The sequence below is a fragment of the Geotrypetes seraphini genome, chromosome 10 (assembly GCF_902459505.1).
Source record: "Geotrypetes seraphini chromosome 10, aGeoSer1.1, whole genome shotgun sequence".
In the NCBI taxonomy this organism is placed as follows: domain Eukaryota; kingdom Metazoa; phylum Chordata; class Amphibia; order Gymnophiona; family Dermophiidae; genus Geotrypetes; species Geotrypetes seraphini.
The window spans coordinates 99,534,679-99,554,202 of NC_047093.1; the positions used below are offsets into that span (position 1 = coordinate 99,534,679).

General features: G+C 44.7%; 1 protein-coding gene across 1 annotated transcript in view; it reads right to left on the minus strand.

Moving 5' to 3' along the window:
* Positions 1-963: 963 nt before the first annotated feature.
* Positions 964-19,524, minus strand: part of CCDC183 (coiled-coil domain containing 183) — a 341,250-nt gene continuing 322,689 nt past the window's right edge. Inside the window, exon 14 of the mRNA XM_033960753.1 lies at positions 964-1,102. Within this exon, the coding sequence (XP_033816644.1) occupies positions 987-1,102 (116 nt within the window). The 3' untranslated portion in view covers positions 964-986. The remainder of the gene's footprint in view (positions 1,103-19,524) is intronic.

Genomic DNA, 19,524 nt, shown 5'->3' on the forward strand with positions numbered 1-19,524 from the left:
GGTGCTAACATTTTCCCTTGCTTTAGAATGGCTATGTGGCAAGAGGGGAGAGGGAATGGGAATAATTCATAATTCTTTCACAGGGCCTCATAATATCAGTGTGCTGATATTATCCCTGTTTCAGAATATTACTAGAAAAACAAAAGGCAGAGAACAGTGTGTGTGAGAAGGGGAAGTGAGGAATTTAGAGTAGCTTGTCTCTTTCTGGTTAATAGTTTGGTGCGATCTGGCAGAAAATTTCTCTAAGTTGCTGGCTAAGCTCTCTACATATAGCTCTGGGGATCAATGTTCCAGAACCCTGAATAAACATGGTAAAGGGGAAATTTCAGTTTGTCCTTTTTACTCTCCTTTACTTGATCATGTCTTCTGGTCTGCCTCCTGTTTACAAAACTGGCTACAGGGAATCCTCATAGGAGGCCAGGGGGTTATACAAATGAGCAGGGAGCTGCTATTGCCTCTGAAGTCATGGCGATGGAGATTCTGTCATCCACACTTGGTGGTGTTCTCCCACTGCCAAGAGCAGAGAGCTAATATTGGCTCTGCTCCTGGCAGTGGGAAGAGTCCACACAGTGTGCATGACAGTCTCCCTTTTACCATAACTTCAGAGGCAATAGCAACTAGTCCCTGTACCTTGAAACCTATATAAGATTCAGCAAACAGAGGAATTCCCTCCTATTTACTAATATTTAGCACTTGATAGCATTATCTCTCAGTAAATAGCAACAGCAATAGGTAAACTTTTAAGCCACTAGAAAAATGTGAGACAGTAAAGCATCTCATAGCACAGTAAATGACCTCCTTGGCTGGAAAAGTGATGATGAGCTCTGATTTTACATTACATTACATTAGGGATTTCTATTCTGACATTACCTTTTTCAAAATTTCAGTAAGGAAAAGAAACCAGACACCAATACTTAGGTTTTTAAAATTTTTATTTTGAAAAATTATTCTGTGAGTGTTTGAAGTATCTATGTCCTGCTGAAAATCTATTTGGAGGGTTTCTTCACTTTACTGCTGCTTTCAACAATGAATTGACTTTGTCTTTTAATGTCATCTCTGGTAGTGATACTGTCTGAGTCTTGGGCTTCAAATTCAAATATGTCTGGAACAGAGAAAATAACAGGTTTGTGAGAAATGAAATAAGAAATAACTGTATGATATGATATAATATAAAGTGAATTACTAATATGGGGGTCGTTAACTAAGGCACACTAGTGGATTTAGCACATGTTAAATGCTAACGCGTCCATAGAATATAATGGGTGCATTAGCATTTAGCGTGCCTTTTTTTTTTAATATTTATTCATTTTTAAACTTACAAGTGTGATAACATATCCATACAAATAACCATAAATATATCACTTAATAATCAACAATGATACATATAATATTTTCTTATCTCCCCCATCCCCACCCTTATCTATCATATAATCAATACTTATACAACATGTAACAATAAAAATACCCTCCCTCCCACCCCATAATTGAACTTGTAAATTCAAATCAGGGACTTTAGATCATTTATTATTCTATTGTCCATTCATTATGAATTTTTGGAAATCAATTTGGGACCAAATTAACTGTTTATTAGATAACCCTGTGGCATTATCATATGATACTGTGCTGTTTGGTATGGCAATGAGAGCAAAAAGTCAGATATCTACAAATAATAACAAATTATTACTTATAATGACTGGGGTTGCCATTCAACAAATTACATATAATTGGAATAGATTAAATTATAATTTTTGGTGGAACTCCTTATGTCATATTTATAAAATGGAGAGACTTATTGCAATACAACAGGGTTGTTTAAGGAAATTTCAAGATATTTGGGAGTCATTAACAAAGTATTATAATGATTAGCATTTAGCGTGCCTTAATAAAAGACTCCCATATTTTGCTAACAAATAAATAATGTTAATTATTGCAGAGTGTAATAATACATAGAAACAGTAGGGGGACACTGATACTAATAACTTTTTGCCAAGGTGTGCAAAAGACAGTAAGGGAGGGGGGATGAGACATTCCTGGGATATTTTCTGTAACTGTGTGAACACAATGCCTCTATGATGTCTCAGCAATATTAACTGGGGGGCTTTGTTTAAGTAACAAATCAAAGGACGCAGCACGTAGCACGAAGAATGAGCATGTGATAGGAGGATAGGATAACCATATATGGGATATAGAAAATGGAGTTGGTGGTCCAAGAAATAAGGGTGATGGGAGAAGTAAAAAGAGGCATGGAAAACGGAAGTGTGGAGGGAGACATTTGATAGGTTGTGAACTGCTGTTGCTCTAACCAATGAGCAGGCAGGAGGGACTAAGAAAATGTGGACACCTTCTTGCAAGAGCAAATAAAATTATTTCTCGATTCTAATGAGTCTGTCCTGAGTTCTGGTAGTGAGCACCTTGCAAGTGTGTGAGTGAGAGGTGCCCCAGGTATGGAGTGAGTGTGGCGTTCTGATCTGCATTTTCGCTTGTTCTGAGAGGAGCATGGCCAGAGACAAACGGAGTGAAAAGGGGGCATACTGCATGCTTGAGGTGTCTCAGAGGACTGAGAGAAGGAGGAAGATAAAGCATGGAAGCTGTAGAAGAATCCCTGTAAGTCCTGACATTAGTAAACCAGGTGAAGTGGGATAAATCCCTGTAAGTCCTGACATTATTAAACCAGGTGAAGTGGGATAGGGAAAAAGACAAAGATCACTTTTCTCCTTACAGAAAAAACTGCCCTTACCCCCTGCAACTGACATCTACCTTATCTATCTCTGCAGATGATAGAAACAGTAGATTAACGGTGGAAAGATATTTCACCATTGACTAAAGAGCATGCAAAGATGGGGAAATGTGCTGGTTTATAAGTTAAATTAGCTACTGTAGCAGTAAAACTAGAGGAAAAGCAACAGGTCCTGAGGCTGTGGGTTTACACCAATGCCCGCTCAGCCAGATACCATGAAGAGATAAACAGACTATGGTCAGAACACAGAATTCTCAGAAGAGAGAATTCACAAGAAATATCATCTAATAGAAAGTATCAGAGATATTTACAGTTGGGAGGGGGTCTTGTGCTCGGAAGTGCTAATATGGTGGGGAAACAGGCATTTCGGGGAAAAAGGTAGGTCTTACGGAAAACAGGGCGAACATATAACATGACGCAGGTGAGAATAGCCAATAAATGAATGTAGTTAGGCAGTAATGCATAAGTAAATAGCCAATAAGGATGCATCAGGTGATTTAGGCCAACGTGGTGTTGGCCACTAAGAAATGTATAAAAACCAGGCCTTTAGAAGGGAGAGGGCAGAACAGACTCCTGAGGATCTCCAGGCCTGGAGATCACCTTCTGTTACGCTATATGCTAAATGATTTATACCTGTAAGCTGTTAATGATTGACTAAATAAATATATACTTATTGAAACCAGTATATAGCGTTCGAGGTCTCATTACCGAGGTAGGCCTGGACAGCTGCCTACATCAGTGGTGACCCTTCGACGTTGAAAGAGGGGACACCCCCCCTTTTAGAGACCTCACTGGATTGAAGACCTATACTCTGCTCGTCAGGTTGCCTCTCCATATTACTTTTGGCCAAAAGTTCGCTCCTGGGTTTTCTTTATGGGTTACTTATACATTGTTTATATCTAAACTTCATTCTTTTCTTGCAGATTTGTTAGCTTATCCTTCGTATCTTGCTTGCCCTTTTACACCGCTTTTTTGTCCTCCTGGCCGGCAATGGAATGTAGTCTGCCCTAAGACTCTAGTTTCTCTTTTCTTACTAATCCTGTTTGTTTGTCGTTACACAGGCCCAGTGGCGTCAACTTTGGACGATCCCAGACCCTGGTGCAGGATTTCACGTCAATTCGCCCGGGATCGGGCTACCATCCTTAGCTGTCCTACGGATCCTGTATAGACTGGCGGGTTGGATAGTCAGTCTATGGTCTATGGTTTATGGTTTATCATTAATAGTTTATGAGTCCGAATACATATATATATGTTTATGACTGGCGGGTTGGGTAGTCAGTCTGACTGGCGGATTGGGTAGTCAGTCTCAGCGCGGCTGTATTGTCACCCACTAACACTTCCTCTTATGTACCTTCTTTATACTCTCCTTTAAAAATTTTCTTTTTTTTGTGCAGACTCTGAGTCGATTGCTGGTTGAGCTTTTTCCTCTACGCGGCCAACGCCTGGCCCTCCATTCTACCACCCTATTCTCTTCTTAGGTTCAGTTTTGAAGACGCTTCACTTCCAGGTAAATATATGGGTTTTGGTTTCTTATATGATTGCTGAAATTAGTTGAGGTACTATGCTCCCTTTAGCCCTGCTAAAAAGTGTCATACACCCTGAATTACATAAGCTCCTACACCATTTCCATGACAAATGGGTTAAACATACTTCTAAGAAACATCCCCCAAATTCGCTTGAATGGACATGGCCCCCATAGGGGTCCCTCTTTTACAATGATTTACTTTCCCTCCGTACCACTATTCTCAATGACAAACAAGGCAAGTCAAGAGATAAACACTTAGAAATGTGGAAACTGTGGTGAGCTCAATGTGTGGACCCACCCCTTCCACCTACACCACTCATGACTAATATTAACCCTTCAGCCCCAGATTCGACGACCGAGTTTGGTCCCCATAAGGGTGCCTCCCCACCCCCATATACCAAGGCTCCTACCACTCCTAGGTCGCCCATACCATCATCTGGCATATATCCTTCCCTGCAACCCCCGGCTTGCGGATATGACCAGGCCCCCTATGTACCCCCAGAAAATGCACACACTCTCAGTCAGGCGAAAGCTGCCCCCCTTGCCCCCTGCACTGCACCCTCTTATCAGATAAATGGCTTTGTGGATCTGTCTCCCATACCCCCCGATGCCCTATTTCCCCCTGACACCTCATCTTTACCCGCCCCTTCTTCCAAACCCCGTTCCCTTGAACCTCAATCCAAAAACGCCCAGGTACATTGGCAAGATGAGGATTTATCCAAGTTTAAAATTGATCTTGACTTCTGTACCACCCGTATCCTTCAGGGTACAGGTGCTCACACTCAAAGTGCTTTCACCCGAGAATTGGCTACCTTATCTTCCCCGACATCCCGCTGCCCTAACCTACTGACTGCCTTTTTCAGAATGCCATGGCCTCACTGATCATGTTAGTTTTGCTCAGAGACATGACGATTCCTATTGCCAATACGAGCAACTTGGTTGTCGTGTCTGTCGTCATTTGCCCTCTTGTCCTGTCCCACAAGATTGTACTGCCTTTGGGGCCTGTACTATCACAGCAGCTCATAAGAATATTTCGGATGGCCTTGTCCATCCTTGGGCTCCTAAGCAGCCCACCCTGGATAACGCCACCTGTACAGTTCCGGCCGCCCACGAAGTCCCTCAGGGAGGCTCCTTCGGCACGCCTCGGAGGGAGCGCTCCACGGCAACGTCGCCCCCTTCACACACACCTATCATTGATCGTCCTGCCCCTGCAGCAACACCTGCCCCCGCGGCCACACCCAGGGGCCCCAGGCCGGAACCCACACCCCGGGCATCCCTGGCCCTTCCAGGTTCCCCCGTGCTTACTCACTCGCACACCAAACCCAAAAAAAAAACTGTCTATATCGATTTGACAGATAACAATTCTGTCTATATTGATCTGGCAGAAACTTCTGAAACCTGGTATAAATCTCTTCCTCTTGAACAGTCTGTCCCCATCACCATCTTGACCCCCCAAGCCTCTCCGTCCCTGGGTGACCCTATGTCAGACACTCCCAAACATGCCTCTCCCTCCATGTCTACTCCGCTACCTCCTACCCTCACACCACATCCCCTTCATTCTCCCTCTGTACCATCTCTTACCCCACCATCCTCCTCTCATGCCGATCGCCCTACCACTCCCTTTACTCCCGACTGGAAGCTTACATCTTGCCTAGCCCCTGCTGATTGTGCCCTTAATGCTGGCTGCGGTGGCCGATCCTTTCACGTCAGCTACGCCCAGCGTCATAAGGCTTTCAACTGTCAGTGTCAGTATTGCTGGGTGTGTTTAGGCCTTCCGTCCTGCCCGAACCCCCAAGACTGTACATCCTATGGAGCCTGTATTCATCTTCCCCCTCATATTAGTTTATCTACGGGGCGCTCACGACCCTTTCCAGCACCCCTCCGACCGCTACTGTTTTCTGAATATGTCCCTCCTGTTCCCCTTGGTCCATTGACTACTGACTTCGCAGGGACCTACTACAAATCTTGCCTTACCCCTAAGCAGATAATCGCTCAGCATGAGCACTCTACTCATTATGTCCACCCGTGGCTTGACAATCTTGCCGGTTGGACAGAGTCTTGTGCTCCCCAACTTATCCCCTTCCCCCGAGAGGGCTCTTTCGAAACCAAACATATGAATACAGCCCATTTGTGCATCCGCCAGGGCTTCCAGGATTCTGGGTGGGATTTGCAATACATGAAAGATGGTCTTAAAATTTGGGAAAAATATGAGCGGAGATTCTTTGGCCAGCCTGCTGAATCCCCTACCAGGCAACTTTCCTTCTCCGATTCTTCGCCTACTAACTCCACTCCTACGGTCACTTTTCCTACTTCCCCTACCAACGCCACTCCCGCCACTTCTACTGCCACTTCAACTACGTCTACCCCCACTTTGCAGGCCCCCCTCATTACTAAACAAACCCATGCTGGCTCCACCAAAACTGAATATGATGCTTGGAGCTTTGCCGATAAACTTTCTATCAAAGCTCAACTCCCCCCCCTGTTGAAGGGTGCGTCCCCGTAGATTTCTAAATTCGAGCAAATTACCTCCCAATGGGAACTTGCCCTGGGGGATGTCCGCTCTCTACTGGTCGAATGCGTTGGCAAAGTAACTACAGATATTTTTGCTGATGCAGGTATTGCCAATTATACCATTGATGTCAAAAATTTTGACGGGGACCGCTTTAATAATTATAGGTCCTCTGTCTGGAAAGCCCTTCGTGCCCACTATCCCTATGAGAAGGATATGTCCCAACTTACCTCCATGCAGTATAAAGTTGGCTCTGACATTTACTCCTTCATTCATGATTTTGAGGACATATGGGACCTACAAATTGGTGATCCTTGTTCCAAGGAAAAGATTAAAGGCTTGGCCTTTCAAACGTTGCGTGGCACTATGCCTAAGGCCATACAAACCAAATTGGATGGGGTTGTGGGCATGGCTGGTAAACCTTGGTCTGAAATCATTACACATATTATTCATTACTCCCAACTCTTATCCGATGCAGACACCAAAGAGCAGAAAGAATTGCTCCAATTCCAAAAGAAGGCTTTAACTTCTCAAATTCAGTCCCACTCTCAACCTCTACCTGCACCTACTCCTCCTCAGCCCCCTGCCCCGGCAGTACCTGATGCTCTCTCCCAGATGAAACAAGCTGTCCGCCTTGCTCAGCAAGAGGCTGTTCAGCTTGCTCACATTCAATGGGCCCAGCCTCCCTTCCCCTGGAGACCCTGGCAGCCCTCACCACCTCCCATCTCTGCCCCTCGGGGTCTGCGCCGCATGGGGCGTAACGGTCTCTTTCAACCGCGCGACCGATCCCAGGTCCAGTGTTGGACCTGTAATAGACATGGTCATATGTCTACTGAATGCCTGCAGAACCCCTTTACCCGAGCCGCCATGGAAAGGGCCCGTGGTTGGGGTCGGCCTGCTCCCCCTACCATTCCTCCTGACCCCACCTCTCATCACCCTTTCTCCTTTCCATACCCTTATGCTCCTCCACAACCCTGGCACGACCCCACCGAACCTTCTGAGCCCCAACCTTCCCCAGACTCCCTATGACTACCTCACCTTTCCCACTATGTTCACATTTCGGTTTCTAGTCACGCTGAGCCTATTAAGCTGGTACAGATCGGCGACCAAATTGACATCCCCTTTATTGTTGATACCGGCGCCACATTAACCTCTATTAATTTCATTCTTCCTCACTACCCCGTTTCCACCCGGACTGTCCCGACAATTGGTATTGAAGGGGCAGCCCAACAACACCACATCATCCCTTATGTGTTGTTAATCATCGATGGCCAGGTCGTACTGTCTGATATTCTATACGTTTCTTCCTGTCCAGTCAACCTCCTGGGCCGTGATGTGCTTTCTAAAATTAAGGCCGTCATCACATTTGTTGGCTTTCATCGTTCTGCTCCCACATTAGACCCTGCCACTCGCTACGGGTGTGTGACCAGTGTTGCTGGTGTCAAGCTTCTCTTCAAAGACCCCGCCACTGGTCCTACCATCCCGCAATACCCCTTGAAGCCGGATGCTTTGCACGGTATCCGCGCCTTAATCCAAGAACTCTTGAACAATAATATCATTGAGCCCACTGAATCTCCCTGGAACACCCCCCTCTTTCCCATTCGCAAAGCGGATGGCAAAACCTGGCGCCTGGTACACGATCTGCGTGGCCTAAATCGCCTCTTGCAACAGGAATTTCCCGTTGTCCCTAATCCCGTCACATTGCTGACCTCATCCACCTTACATGCCTGGTTCTCTGTCATTGATCTCAAAAATGCTTTTTATTCCATCCTCTTGCACCCTGATTCCCGCCCCCTCACGGCCTTTACCGTAGGCACTGACCGGTACATGTGGCAGCGCCTTCCCCAAGGCCTCCACGAAAGTCCAGGTATATTCTCTCGTGTCATTGCCCATGACCTACAAGGGTTCCGCGACACCATGCCCCCTGATTCCCAAGCCTCCCTTTTTGCTTACGTTGATGATCTTCTCTTGTCCGCTGACACTGAGTCGCTCTGTCAACGTCTCACTGATGATCTCCTGGACTATCTGATTTCAAAAGGGTATGCCATTAACTCTGACAAATTACAATATTGCCAACAGGAGGTCACCTTTTTGGGCCACACCATACGGGCTGATAGTAAGTTTCTCTGCCCTACTCTACTCAATGAAATCCACACTCTTTCCATCCCCCACACGGTCCATGATCTCCATGCCCTACTGGGTTTACTTAACTATTGCCAGGACTATATTCCCTGTTTAAGCACCCGAGTTCTGTCTCTCTGCACCCATTTAAAAGGGAACCCAGAGGGGAAGCATGCCATTCATCTCTCCCCTTCAGATGTCGCCATTATCACATCCCTACAATGCCCTACATGTCACAATCCCTACATCCCTACAATGGCTCCGCAATTCATGTTACCCTTTCACTCGCTCCCGGTTCACTTATATGTCATTAACCACCCAGAGGGGTGGGCTGCTGTGGCCTGCCAGGATGATCACACCATTTGTTACTTGTCAGGCTCTTTCACACCGGTCGAAGCATGCTTCAACCAGTGTGAACAGGGGGTAGTTGCAGCCGTCAGCGCCGTCCTAAAAATTTACCAGTTCCTACCATACGCCTGTATTACTTTACATTCTACTCATACACTGTCAAAAATTCCATCCCTTCCCACCGTCACTTTCAATACACGGAGACTGGCTACTTACCTAGCGGTTCTCCTCACAGGGAATATTGATATTCGGCCTGTCTCTAAGGATGATGTCCTGAAGGATAAAGTGCAGCCATTCCTTGCTTTCTTCGGTCCCGAGGCCACAGCCTTACATGGCTGCCCCCAAGAACTACCTACTAGCCCAGTTATAAAACCATACAAAGATGGTTTTTCACATTTTTGTCGATGGCTCACAAACAAGTGCAGGCACGGCCTTTGCTTGGTTTGTTTACAATATTAAAGAGCAAATTTGGGAAAGCGGTTGGAGCATCATGCCCACATCCCTTACAGCACAAGCAGCAGAGCTGGCGGTTCTGTTACACGCCCTTGAAACCTATCCTGATCAAAATTTGACAATCTATTCTGACTCTGTCTACGCTATTAAATGCATTACAGAAAATCATGACAAATGGCAGGTGAGAGGGTTCATTGATAGTACGGGTAAACCACTAGAACACATCGCTCTTCTGGAACGTCTTATGACAGCCATAAAGAACAGGAGCACCCCTGCAGCAATTGTAAAAATCAAAGCCCACGACAACACAGACAGGTCCTTCCCTCAAAAGGCACATCAGCATGTTGACTCTTTGGCCAAAGAAGCCACCACATATTCACAGCCCGCTCCTTTGTATATAAACACAAGGGCTCGCTCTACTGAGCTTGCAGCCTCCTTTGCTGAGGGAGCCACGATAGAAGAATTACAAAGATGGCAGGAAATGGGGTGTAAACAAGTAAAAGGCGTCTGGAGAACACAAGATATGAGAACATATGTATCGACAGCTTCGTTATGGCTGTATGCCCAAGATTACCATGTGAAAACACATGCCCCTTTCTCATACCTCAGTGCTCGACTCAAGCCGTTAGTCTGGCATCCCAAACTAGATGCCATCTTAAAAGAAATACTCCGATCATGTCCCACCTGCAATAAAACGAATCCTAGGGGCACTCCCACCCCTCTAGGGGTTATACCCATTCCAGAAGGGCCTTGCAGGAAGTGGTACATTGATTACACAGATATGATATTTGAGAACCAAGGGAAACGATACCTCCTGGTATGTATCTGCCCTTTTTCACAGTGGATCGAAGCCTATCCATGCGCCTCCGAAATGGGGAAAGATGCAGCTCAAAAAATTTGTACTGAAATCGTAAGTAGACATGGGGTACCGGAAGCCATTATTTCAGATAATGGAAGTCATTTCCGAAATGACCTCCTAAAAGAATTATGTGGCTCGTTAGGCATTGAACAAAAATTTGTCACTGTCTACAGACCACAAGCTAATGGATTAGTTGAAAAGGCCAATGATCTCATTAAAGTAGCCTTAAAGAAACTAATGCCTTTAGAGTCTAAAAATTGGCTGAAGTACTTATTGGCAGCACTCTATGCCGTCCGGAATCGGACCCTACAACGTAAGGATCTGGTAACCAGTCCATTCCAGTTGTGCACTGGAAGGCTACCATACTTTCCGCCCTTCCAACAGCCTGGCCAGAGGGCCTTGCCACAGGTTATATCTGATTATGTGTTTTCTTTGCAGACAGCACTGCAATTACTGGACGACAAGAGACAATCCTCAGCAAGGGCCCCAACGCCGTGGGTCTACAAATACCACAAGGAACAACAGGTGTACAAGCGTAACTACCAGAAACAGAACTGGAAACAGCTGGCCTTCCACGGACCGTATACCATCGAGGAAGCGTACCCATTCGCGGTCAAGCTGCAAGGACAGGTTACATTGGTGCACCATAAAGATCTCAAGCCGGCTCCTACTGCAGTGTCAACCCTGACTGAAACTCACAGCGCAAATAAGTAATCCAGCTTATGAGCTGGTGGACTAGATTACTGTCTTCTGACTTTAATTGTTTTCTATATATATTCAGTATTTCTTGGTTGTTAGGATATGTTCTATTAGTATTATGTTCTAAGAAGTGTAGAACAACTATAGACTTTGGGTTTCATGTACACTTTCTTAAATGATAACGCACACATCCCCTTTACCTTTCATGAGTATCAACAAGGACATATATGTTGGCATAGTTAAGACCTTAGCATATTCATCCGCCGCCCTTGTCCTGTTCGTTTCCTTGTGGGGTTTCTTTTCTGCGCTGCAAGCCCTCGTCTGGTTCTGGGGTTACCAACTCCCCGGGTGGGTTTGTTGCACATTCTCCCGCTTGTTTCCCCCGTTAGCCCAAACCCGGCCCCCTTCTTCCGATTCTCTGACCGTGTGACCCAGTAATCTAAAATGGGAGCTCCATGTAGCCTCTTCCCTGATCCTCATCCAGGGAGACTCCCCTTCTCCCGGTTTATGGGCCATAAACTGAACAGCCTACTCCTAAGGTTGGTTATCTTTTTCTGGCTCTGCGCAAGAGTTCTTACAACCCCCCCGGGGGAATCCTGGACTGGGACACCTCCCCCTCTGCTGGCTTGCACCCCTTGTGTACATCAGACACGAACAGGCACCCACATCACTAATACGTTAATCTATTACAAACATTTTGCCTGTAATACCACTATCACAGAATGTGCACATAAAGGCTATACCTATCATATGTGTGCAAGTCCCCGGGGGGGGGGGGGGGGGGGGACAATACCTCCACTCATATTTGTTTCGATCCTCAAGCCCGACCCTCCTATCAGCTGTACATGCGTTCCTGTGATAACCATAGACGCACGGGGGGGTTTCGCTGCTGGAATACAAAGAGCAGCTATTTAAAAATCCCTTCCCTCAACACACCTATAGGTTTCTCCATGGATGTTTGCATTGTCATCAACTACCAGAAGTTTTCACATCATAACTGTGACAAACTTAATCCCTTTAAATATTTCCCCCTTAGGAAATATCTCTGTCCACAACAGGACTGGTACACCTATGATACTAACGACGGGTATTATTGGTGTAGCTCCTGGTCCCTGGTGATAGCAGACACCCAAAACCCTGCTTTTGGAGGAGATCCTTTAGTAAAAATAACACAAAGTTCCACACTCCCAGCTAAACAATGCGTTCGCCACAACAATTGTTCCTTAATCTATTTTCATATCCAGAACCCTAAAGCTTTCTTGACCCCTCAACGATATCAGATAGCTATTGAGATGGGAGGAAGAGCCCCCTATGGGTTCATGGAAATAGGCCTTAGACTCACCCAGCCAGTCTCCTTCCATAAGACCCATCATATTGAGGATATAGAACATTCAATTGAGTATGGCACCTCCGCAAACAACCTGTTCCTCACCTTAGCTGAAACTATAGCAAGCAGCTTAAATATTACTAACTGCTATGTTTGTGGTGGTACCCATATGGGGGAACACTGGCAGTGGGAAGCACAGGAAATTGACCTTACTAAAACATCGTCATTTATAGTGAATCTCACCAGGCCTCCCCCGACAACAATAGGCTCCCCTTGGGTTCTGAAATCCCTTTTTGTCCCCCGGTATTGCCTGGTAAGACCCCAGACCTCCCAGACTGCTGGGGCTTTCCAAGCAGGATGGTCTGCCTGCACCCACACCTATACCTGGAATCATTCTCGATGGGTCACCTGGCCCACTGACGCACAACCCTTCGCAGATACTTTCTTTCAGCTATTACACCATTCCCGTTATTCTAAGCTCCAGAAAGGCCCCTCTGCGTTAGTTAATTGGCCAGCTCCAGATGGTTTTATTGGATATGTGAGAACAAAGTGTATATTTGGTTACCCAAGAATTGGGAAGGATCATGTACCTTAGGTATAATCCACCCCAGCTTCTTTCTACTCCCTCTTGCACATGTAGACCACCTAAGGTTCCAAGTGTACCAATCCCTCAGCCGATCCAAGCGGGCTGTAGATATTAGTAATAACTTGCAAATTGGTGCCTGGACAGATAAAGAATGGCCCCCTGCTCGCATTATCAGTTACTATGGGCCTGCCACGTGGGCAGCTGATGGCATATGGGGATATCGTACCCCTATTTACATGTTGAATAGGCTTATTCGACTCCAGGCAGTGGTAGAAACCATTACAAATGCCACCTCCCTTGCCCTAAATCTTCTGGCAGCCCATGATGATCAACTCAGAAATGCCATTTACCAAAATCGCTTAGCTCTGGATTATTTACTGGCCGCAGAGGGCGGTGTATGTGGTAAATTTAATTTGTCTAATTGCTGTTTGCACATTGATGAAATAGGTCAGGTTGTGAAGGATATTACTGATAGTATGAAGGAGGTCGCACATGTCCCTGTACAATCTTGGAGTGGAGTTGCACCTGATTGGTTCACTTCCTGGTTCCCTAACATTGGTGCCTTACGCCCTATTTTGATCTTCTTAGGTATCCTGTGTCTCATTTTCCTGCTCGTACCTTGCTGCGTCCCCTGCTGTATCAGCCTTGTACGTAGAACTACCACATCGGTGTCCCGACAAATGCTAGCCGCACAGATATACTGTCCTCTCAACCCTCTCACAGCTGAGGGCGAATACCTGACTATGTTACCCATACACAATCGTTTTAACGACTGTGCTCGTTTTAACGAGTGTGACTTAGCTGATAGTGACGCCCCTCCCTCTAAAACCACATCACCCGAGGTTCTTTCCCATGAGCCGTTACCTCCACCTCCTCCTCCCCCAATATCAGCAATTTATGCTGATGTTTCTATCACAGCCCGGCAGGTATAAGTTTTTATGCTGCATTCAAATGCCTACATGACTTCTGCTTTGCACAAAAATCTGAATCGATGACTGCTTAGCCTAGTATTAGCCTAGTATTATAAGCAATAAGTACACTGCGACATGTTATACTGCGTAGTAAGGGTGGGCACTTGTCTCTTTCATTTACCATATGCAATTCCTAGCACATAACCCTGGGCCCATAATGTTCAGTTTCTGACACAATCTAACTCCTCACCGAATGAACAGGGGTCAAAGCCACCTGGAGGGGCTTTGAAGAGGGGATGAGAGAAGGAGGAAGATAAAGCATGGAAGCTCTAGAACAGGGGTGTCCAATGTCGGTCCTCGAGGGCCGCAATCCAGTCGGGTTTTCAGGATTTCCCCAACAAATATGCATGAGATCTATATACATGCACTGCTTTCAATGCATATTCATTGGGGAAATCCTAAAAACCCGACTGGATTGCGGCCCTCAAGGACCGACATTGGACACCCCTGCTCTAGAAGAATCCCTGTAAGTCCTGACATTAGTAAACCAGGTAAAGTGGGATAAATCCCTGTAAGTCCTGACATTATTAAACCAGGTGAAGTGGGATAGTAACATAGTAACATACATAGTAGATGACGGCAGATAAAGACCAAAATGGTCCAATCAGTCTGCCCAACCTGATTCAATTTAAATTTTTTATTTTTTTTTATTTTTCTTCTTAGCTATTTCTGGGCAAGAATCCAAAGCTTTACCTGATACTGTGCTTGGGTTCCAACTGCCAAAATCTCTGTTAAGATTTACTCCAGCCCATCTACACCCTCCCAGCCATTGAAGCCCTCCCCTGCCCATCCTCCACCAAATGGCCATACACAGACACAGACCGTACAAGTCTGCCCAGTAACTGGCCTAGTTCAATATTTAATATTATTTTCTGATTCTAAATCTTCTGTGTTCATCCCACGCTTCTTTGAACTCAGTCACAGTTTTACTCTCCACCACCTCTCTCGGGAGCGCATTCCAAGCATCCACTACCCTCTCCGTAAAGCAGAATTTCCTAACATTGCCCCTGAATCTACCACCCCTCAACCTCAAATTATGTCCTCTGGTTTTACCATTTTCCTTTCTCTGGAAAATATTTTGTTCTACGTTAATACCCTTCAAGTATTTGAACGTCTGAATCATATCTCCCCTGTCTCTCCTTTCCTCTAGGGTATACATATTCAGGGCTTCCAGTCTCTCCTCATACGTCTTCTGGCGCAAGCCTCCTATCATTTTCGTCGCCCTCCTCTGGACCGCCTCAAGTCTTCTTACGTCTTTCGCCAGATACGGTCTCCAAAACTGAACACAATACTCCAAGTGGGGCCTCACCAATGACCTGTACAGGGGCATCAACACCTTCTTCCTCCTACTGACTAAGCCTCTCTTTATACAGCCCAGCATCCTTCTGGCAGCAGCCACTGCCTTGTCACACTGTTTTTTCGCCTTTAGATCTTCGGACACTATCACCCCAAGGTCCCTCTCCCCGTCCGTGCATATCAGCTTCTCTCCTCCCAGCATATATGGTTCCTTCCTATTATTAATCCCCCAAATGCATTACTCTGCATTTCTTTGCTTTGAATTTTAGTTGCCAGGCATTAGACCATTCCTCTAACTTTTGCAGATCCTTTTTCATATTTTCCACTCCCTCTTCGGTGTCTACTCTGTTACAAATCTTGGTATCATTTGCAAAAAGGCACACTTTTCCTTCTAACCCTTCAGCAATGTCACTCACATACATATTGAACAGGATTGGCCCCAGCACCGAACCCTGAGGGACTCCACTAGTCACCTTTCCTTCCTTCGAGCGACTTCCATTAACCACCACCCTCTGGCGTCTGTCCGACAGCCAGTTTCTGACCCAGTTCACCACTTTGGGTCCTAACTTCAGCCCTTCAAGTTTGTTCAACAGCCTCCTATGAGGAACTGTATCAAAGGCTTTGCTGAAATCCAGGGATAGGGAAAAAGACAAAGATCATTTTTCTCCTTACAGAAAAAACTGCCCTTACCCCCTGCAACTGACATCTACCTTATCTATCTCTGCAGATGATAGAAACAGTAGATTAATGGTGGAAAGATATTTCACCATTGACTAAAGAGCATGCAAAGATGGGGAAATGCGCTGGTTTATAAGTTAAATTAGCTACTGTAGCAGTAAAACTAGAGGAAAAGCAACAGGTCCTGAGGCTGTGGGTTTACACCAATGCCCGCCCAGCCAGATACCATGAAGAGATAAACAGACCATGGTCAGAAGACAGAATTCTCAAAAGAGAGAATTCACAAAAAATATCATCTAATAGAAAGTATCAGAGATATTTACAGTTGGGAGGGGGTCTTGTGCTCAGAAGTGCTAATATGGTGGGGAAACAGGCATTTCGGGGAAAAAGGTAGGTCTTACGGAAAACAGGGCGAACATATAACATGACGCAGGTGAGAATAGCCAATAAATGAATGTAGTTAGGCAGTAATGCATAAGTAAATAGCCAATAAGGATGTATCAGGTGATTTAGGCCAACGTGGTGTTGGCCACTAAGAAATGTATAAAAACCAGGCCTTTAGAAGGAAGAGGGCAGAACAGACTCCTGAGGATCTCCAGGCCTGGAGATCACCTTCTGTTACGCTATATGCTAAATGATTTATTCCTGTAAGCTGTTACTGATTGACTAAATAAATATATACTTATTGAAACCAGTATATAGCGTTCGAGGTCTCATTACCGAGGTAGGCCTGGACAGCTGCCTACATCAGGACAGAATGGGAAGTAAAAGCTAGCAGAAGTGAAAATAGGAATTGTAAGAATCCTGGGAACATTCCTCCAGGAAAACCCCTAAAGGGAAGATGTTAAAGTATTGAAAAGACATGTCATATACTAAAGCAAAGCTTCATCTGGACAAGGGAAAGTATTAGACCCCCTCAGCTGTGTTCTGGTCAAAGTACGGAGTAGTGGATGAGGCTTGGTAATGTGAGACAATGAATTTCGATGTAAATAGAAGAGGAATTAGAGTATGCTGCCTGCTGGTCAGGGATTGAGGTAAAATTATTTCCTCTAAAAATGCAGCAGCAAAGAAACATAGAAACATGGCCAAATGGCCCATCTAGTTTGCCCATTCACAGTAACTATTCTCTCTTCCTCTCTCTAAGAGATCCCACTTGCTTATCCCACGCTTTCTTGAATTCAGACACCACCTCTTCTGGGAGATTGTTCCATGCATCTACCACCCTTTCTGTAAAAAAGTATTTCCTTAGATTACACCTGAGCGTGTCACCTCTTAACTTCATCCTATAACCCTCTAATTTCAGTGCTTCCTTTCAAATGAAAGAGACTCGACTCATGCACATTTACATCATGTAGGTATTTCAACATCTCTATCATATGTCCGTTTTCCCGTCTTTCCTCCCTAGGATTCTCTTAAGAATTTGCCCCCAACCTGTAATATTCCCCATGTTTTAGATGTCCCAGAGCCAGGTATAGAGGGTGTACGAAAGCTATTTCAGGAATCAGTAATTCCTCCTTTGTACAGTGCCTCAAACAAAGAAAGGAGATGAAAGGATTCTTCTGCTGAGAAAAGTTCCGACAGGAGGGGGAGAAGGGAAAGGAGTGGGATATGTGAGATCCCCCTTAATCAGCATTGAAGTAAGAAATAAAAAAAAAGAAATGGGAGATTAAAATCCTTAATAGAAGACCCTAGTGGGCTAGCTGAGCAATTGGATTAATTCCTGGGATCTAATTTCTATACCTGGCAGGAAATAATTTTATTCTGAACATTTTATTTGGTGGGGAATAACAGGAGACAATCAGTAGAGCTGCCTAGTTACAATGGAAAAACTCCTCCCTCACAGAGCGAAAGCAGCAATTTAGCTGTGCTTCCTCAGGGATTTAAGGAATCCCTATCTATTTAGACAAGTTTTAGATCAAGTCCAGGAGAAATTCAAGGTACCTCCGGTGGTTGTGTGTGTGTGTGACCTTACTGCAATGTTTGGATAATCTTCTAATGTCAGGCTAAAGGAGCGGTGGCAGAGGTCACTAACGCCTTATTGAATTTCCTGGGACAATAGGGTCTCTTTGTAAGTAAAACTACATTGCAGTATGTAGAAAAAGAAGTGAAATATTTGGGACATTTGATAAGTGAGGAAAAGAGAAGAATCAACCTAGAAAGGATCAAAGGGATTGTGGAACTTTCCCTTCCAAAAACTAAAAAAGAACTGAGAAAATTTCTGGATTTATCAGGCTATTGCAGATTATGGATTGATTCATATGCCCAGAAGATAAAGGGGTTATATTTTAAACTCCTTATGGATGAACCAAACATCCTGAAGGGGACTGGGGAAGAGGAGAAATTGGTGGCAGACGTGAAAGAAAGTGTGATCACAGCCCCAGTATTAGCACTGCCCTCTTTGGACAAGCCCTTCCATTTGTTTGCTACAATAGACAAGGGGGCAGCATTGGAAGTACTGACCCAGAATTGGGGAGGGAAATGGCAGCTGGTAGCCTTCTAAGGTTAATTGCATTATCTTTGGGACATTGCTGAAACAAGGCTGCCCTGTGAACTTCTAAAAGCTAAGTTACTCAGCATTTCATATTCTGCTCTTTTCACTGGTTTTCAGCATTATATCTGCTTAATTTCTCTTCTTCTCCCTGTTTCTTACTAAAAAAAAATATAAAAAAGCACAAAAAAATAAATCCTTCTCTTTCCTCTGTTAAATCTTATTTCCTCTTCCTGCATTTTTGTTTAAAATACTGTGTTTTAGGTGGTATAGAGCCTATATTTCTGGTGCCTGTGGCTCAGGGTGACTAAAGTAGGGAAAATCCTGTTATAAATCCTGTGTTTTAGGGTAGCACTGATAGAACCTGCATTTTTGTTTAAAATACTGTGTTTTAGGTGGTATAGAGCCTATATTTCTGACTCACTAGTTTTTAGCCATTGTGTCTGATTAGGTGGAGAAGGGAGGGGCTCTGTTTTACTTCTAAGGTTAATTTTATTATCTTTGGGACATTGCTGAAACAAGACTGCCCTGTGAACTTCTAAAAGCTAAGTTACTCAGCATTTCATATTCTGCTCTTTTCACTGGTTTTCAGCATTATATCTGCTTAATTTCTCTTCTCCTCCCTGTTTCTTACTAAAAAAAAATATAAAAAAGCACAAAAAAATAAATCCTTCTCTTTCCTCTGTTAAATCTTATTTCCTCTTCCTGCATTTTTGTTTAAAATACTGTGTTTTAGGTGGTATAGAGCCTATATTTCTGGTGCCTGTGGCTCAGGGTGACTAAAGTAGGGAAAATCCTGTTATAAATCCTGTGTTTTAGGGTAGCACTGATAGAACCTGCAGTTTTGTTTAAAATACTGTGTTTTAGGTGGTATAGAGCCTATATTTCTGGTGCCTGTGGCTCAGGGTGACTAAAGTAGGGAAAATC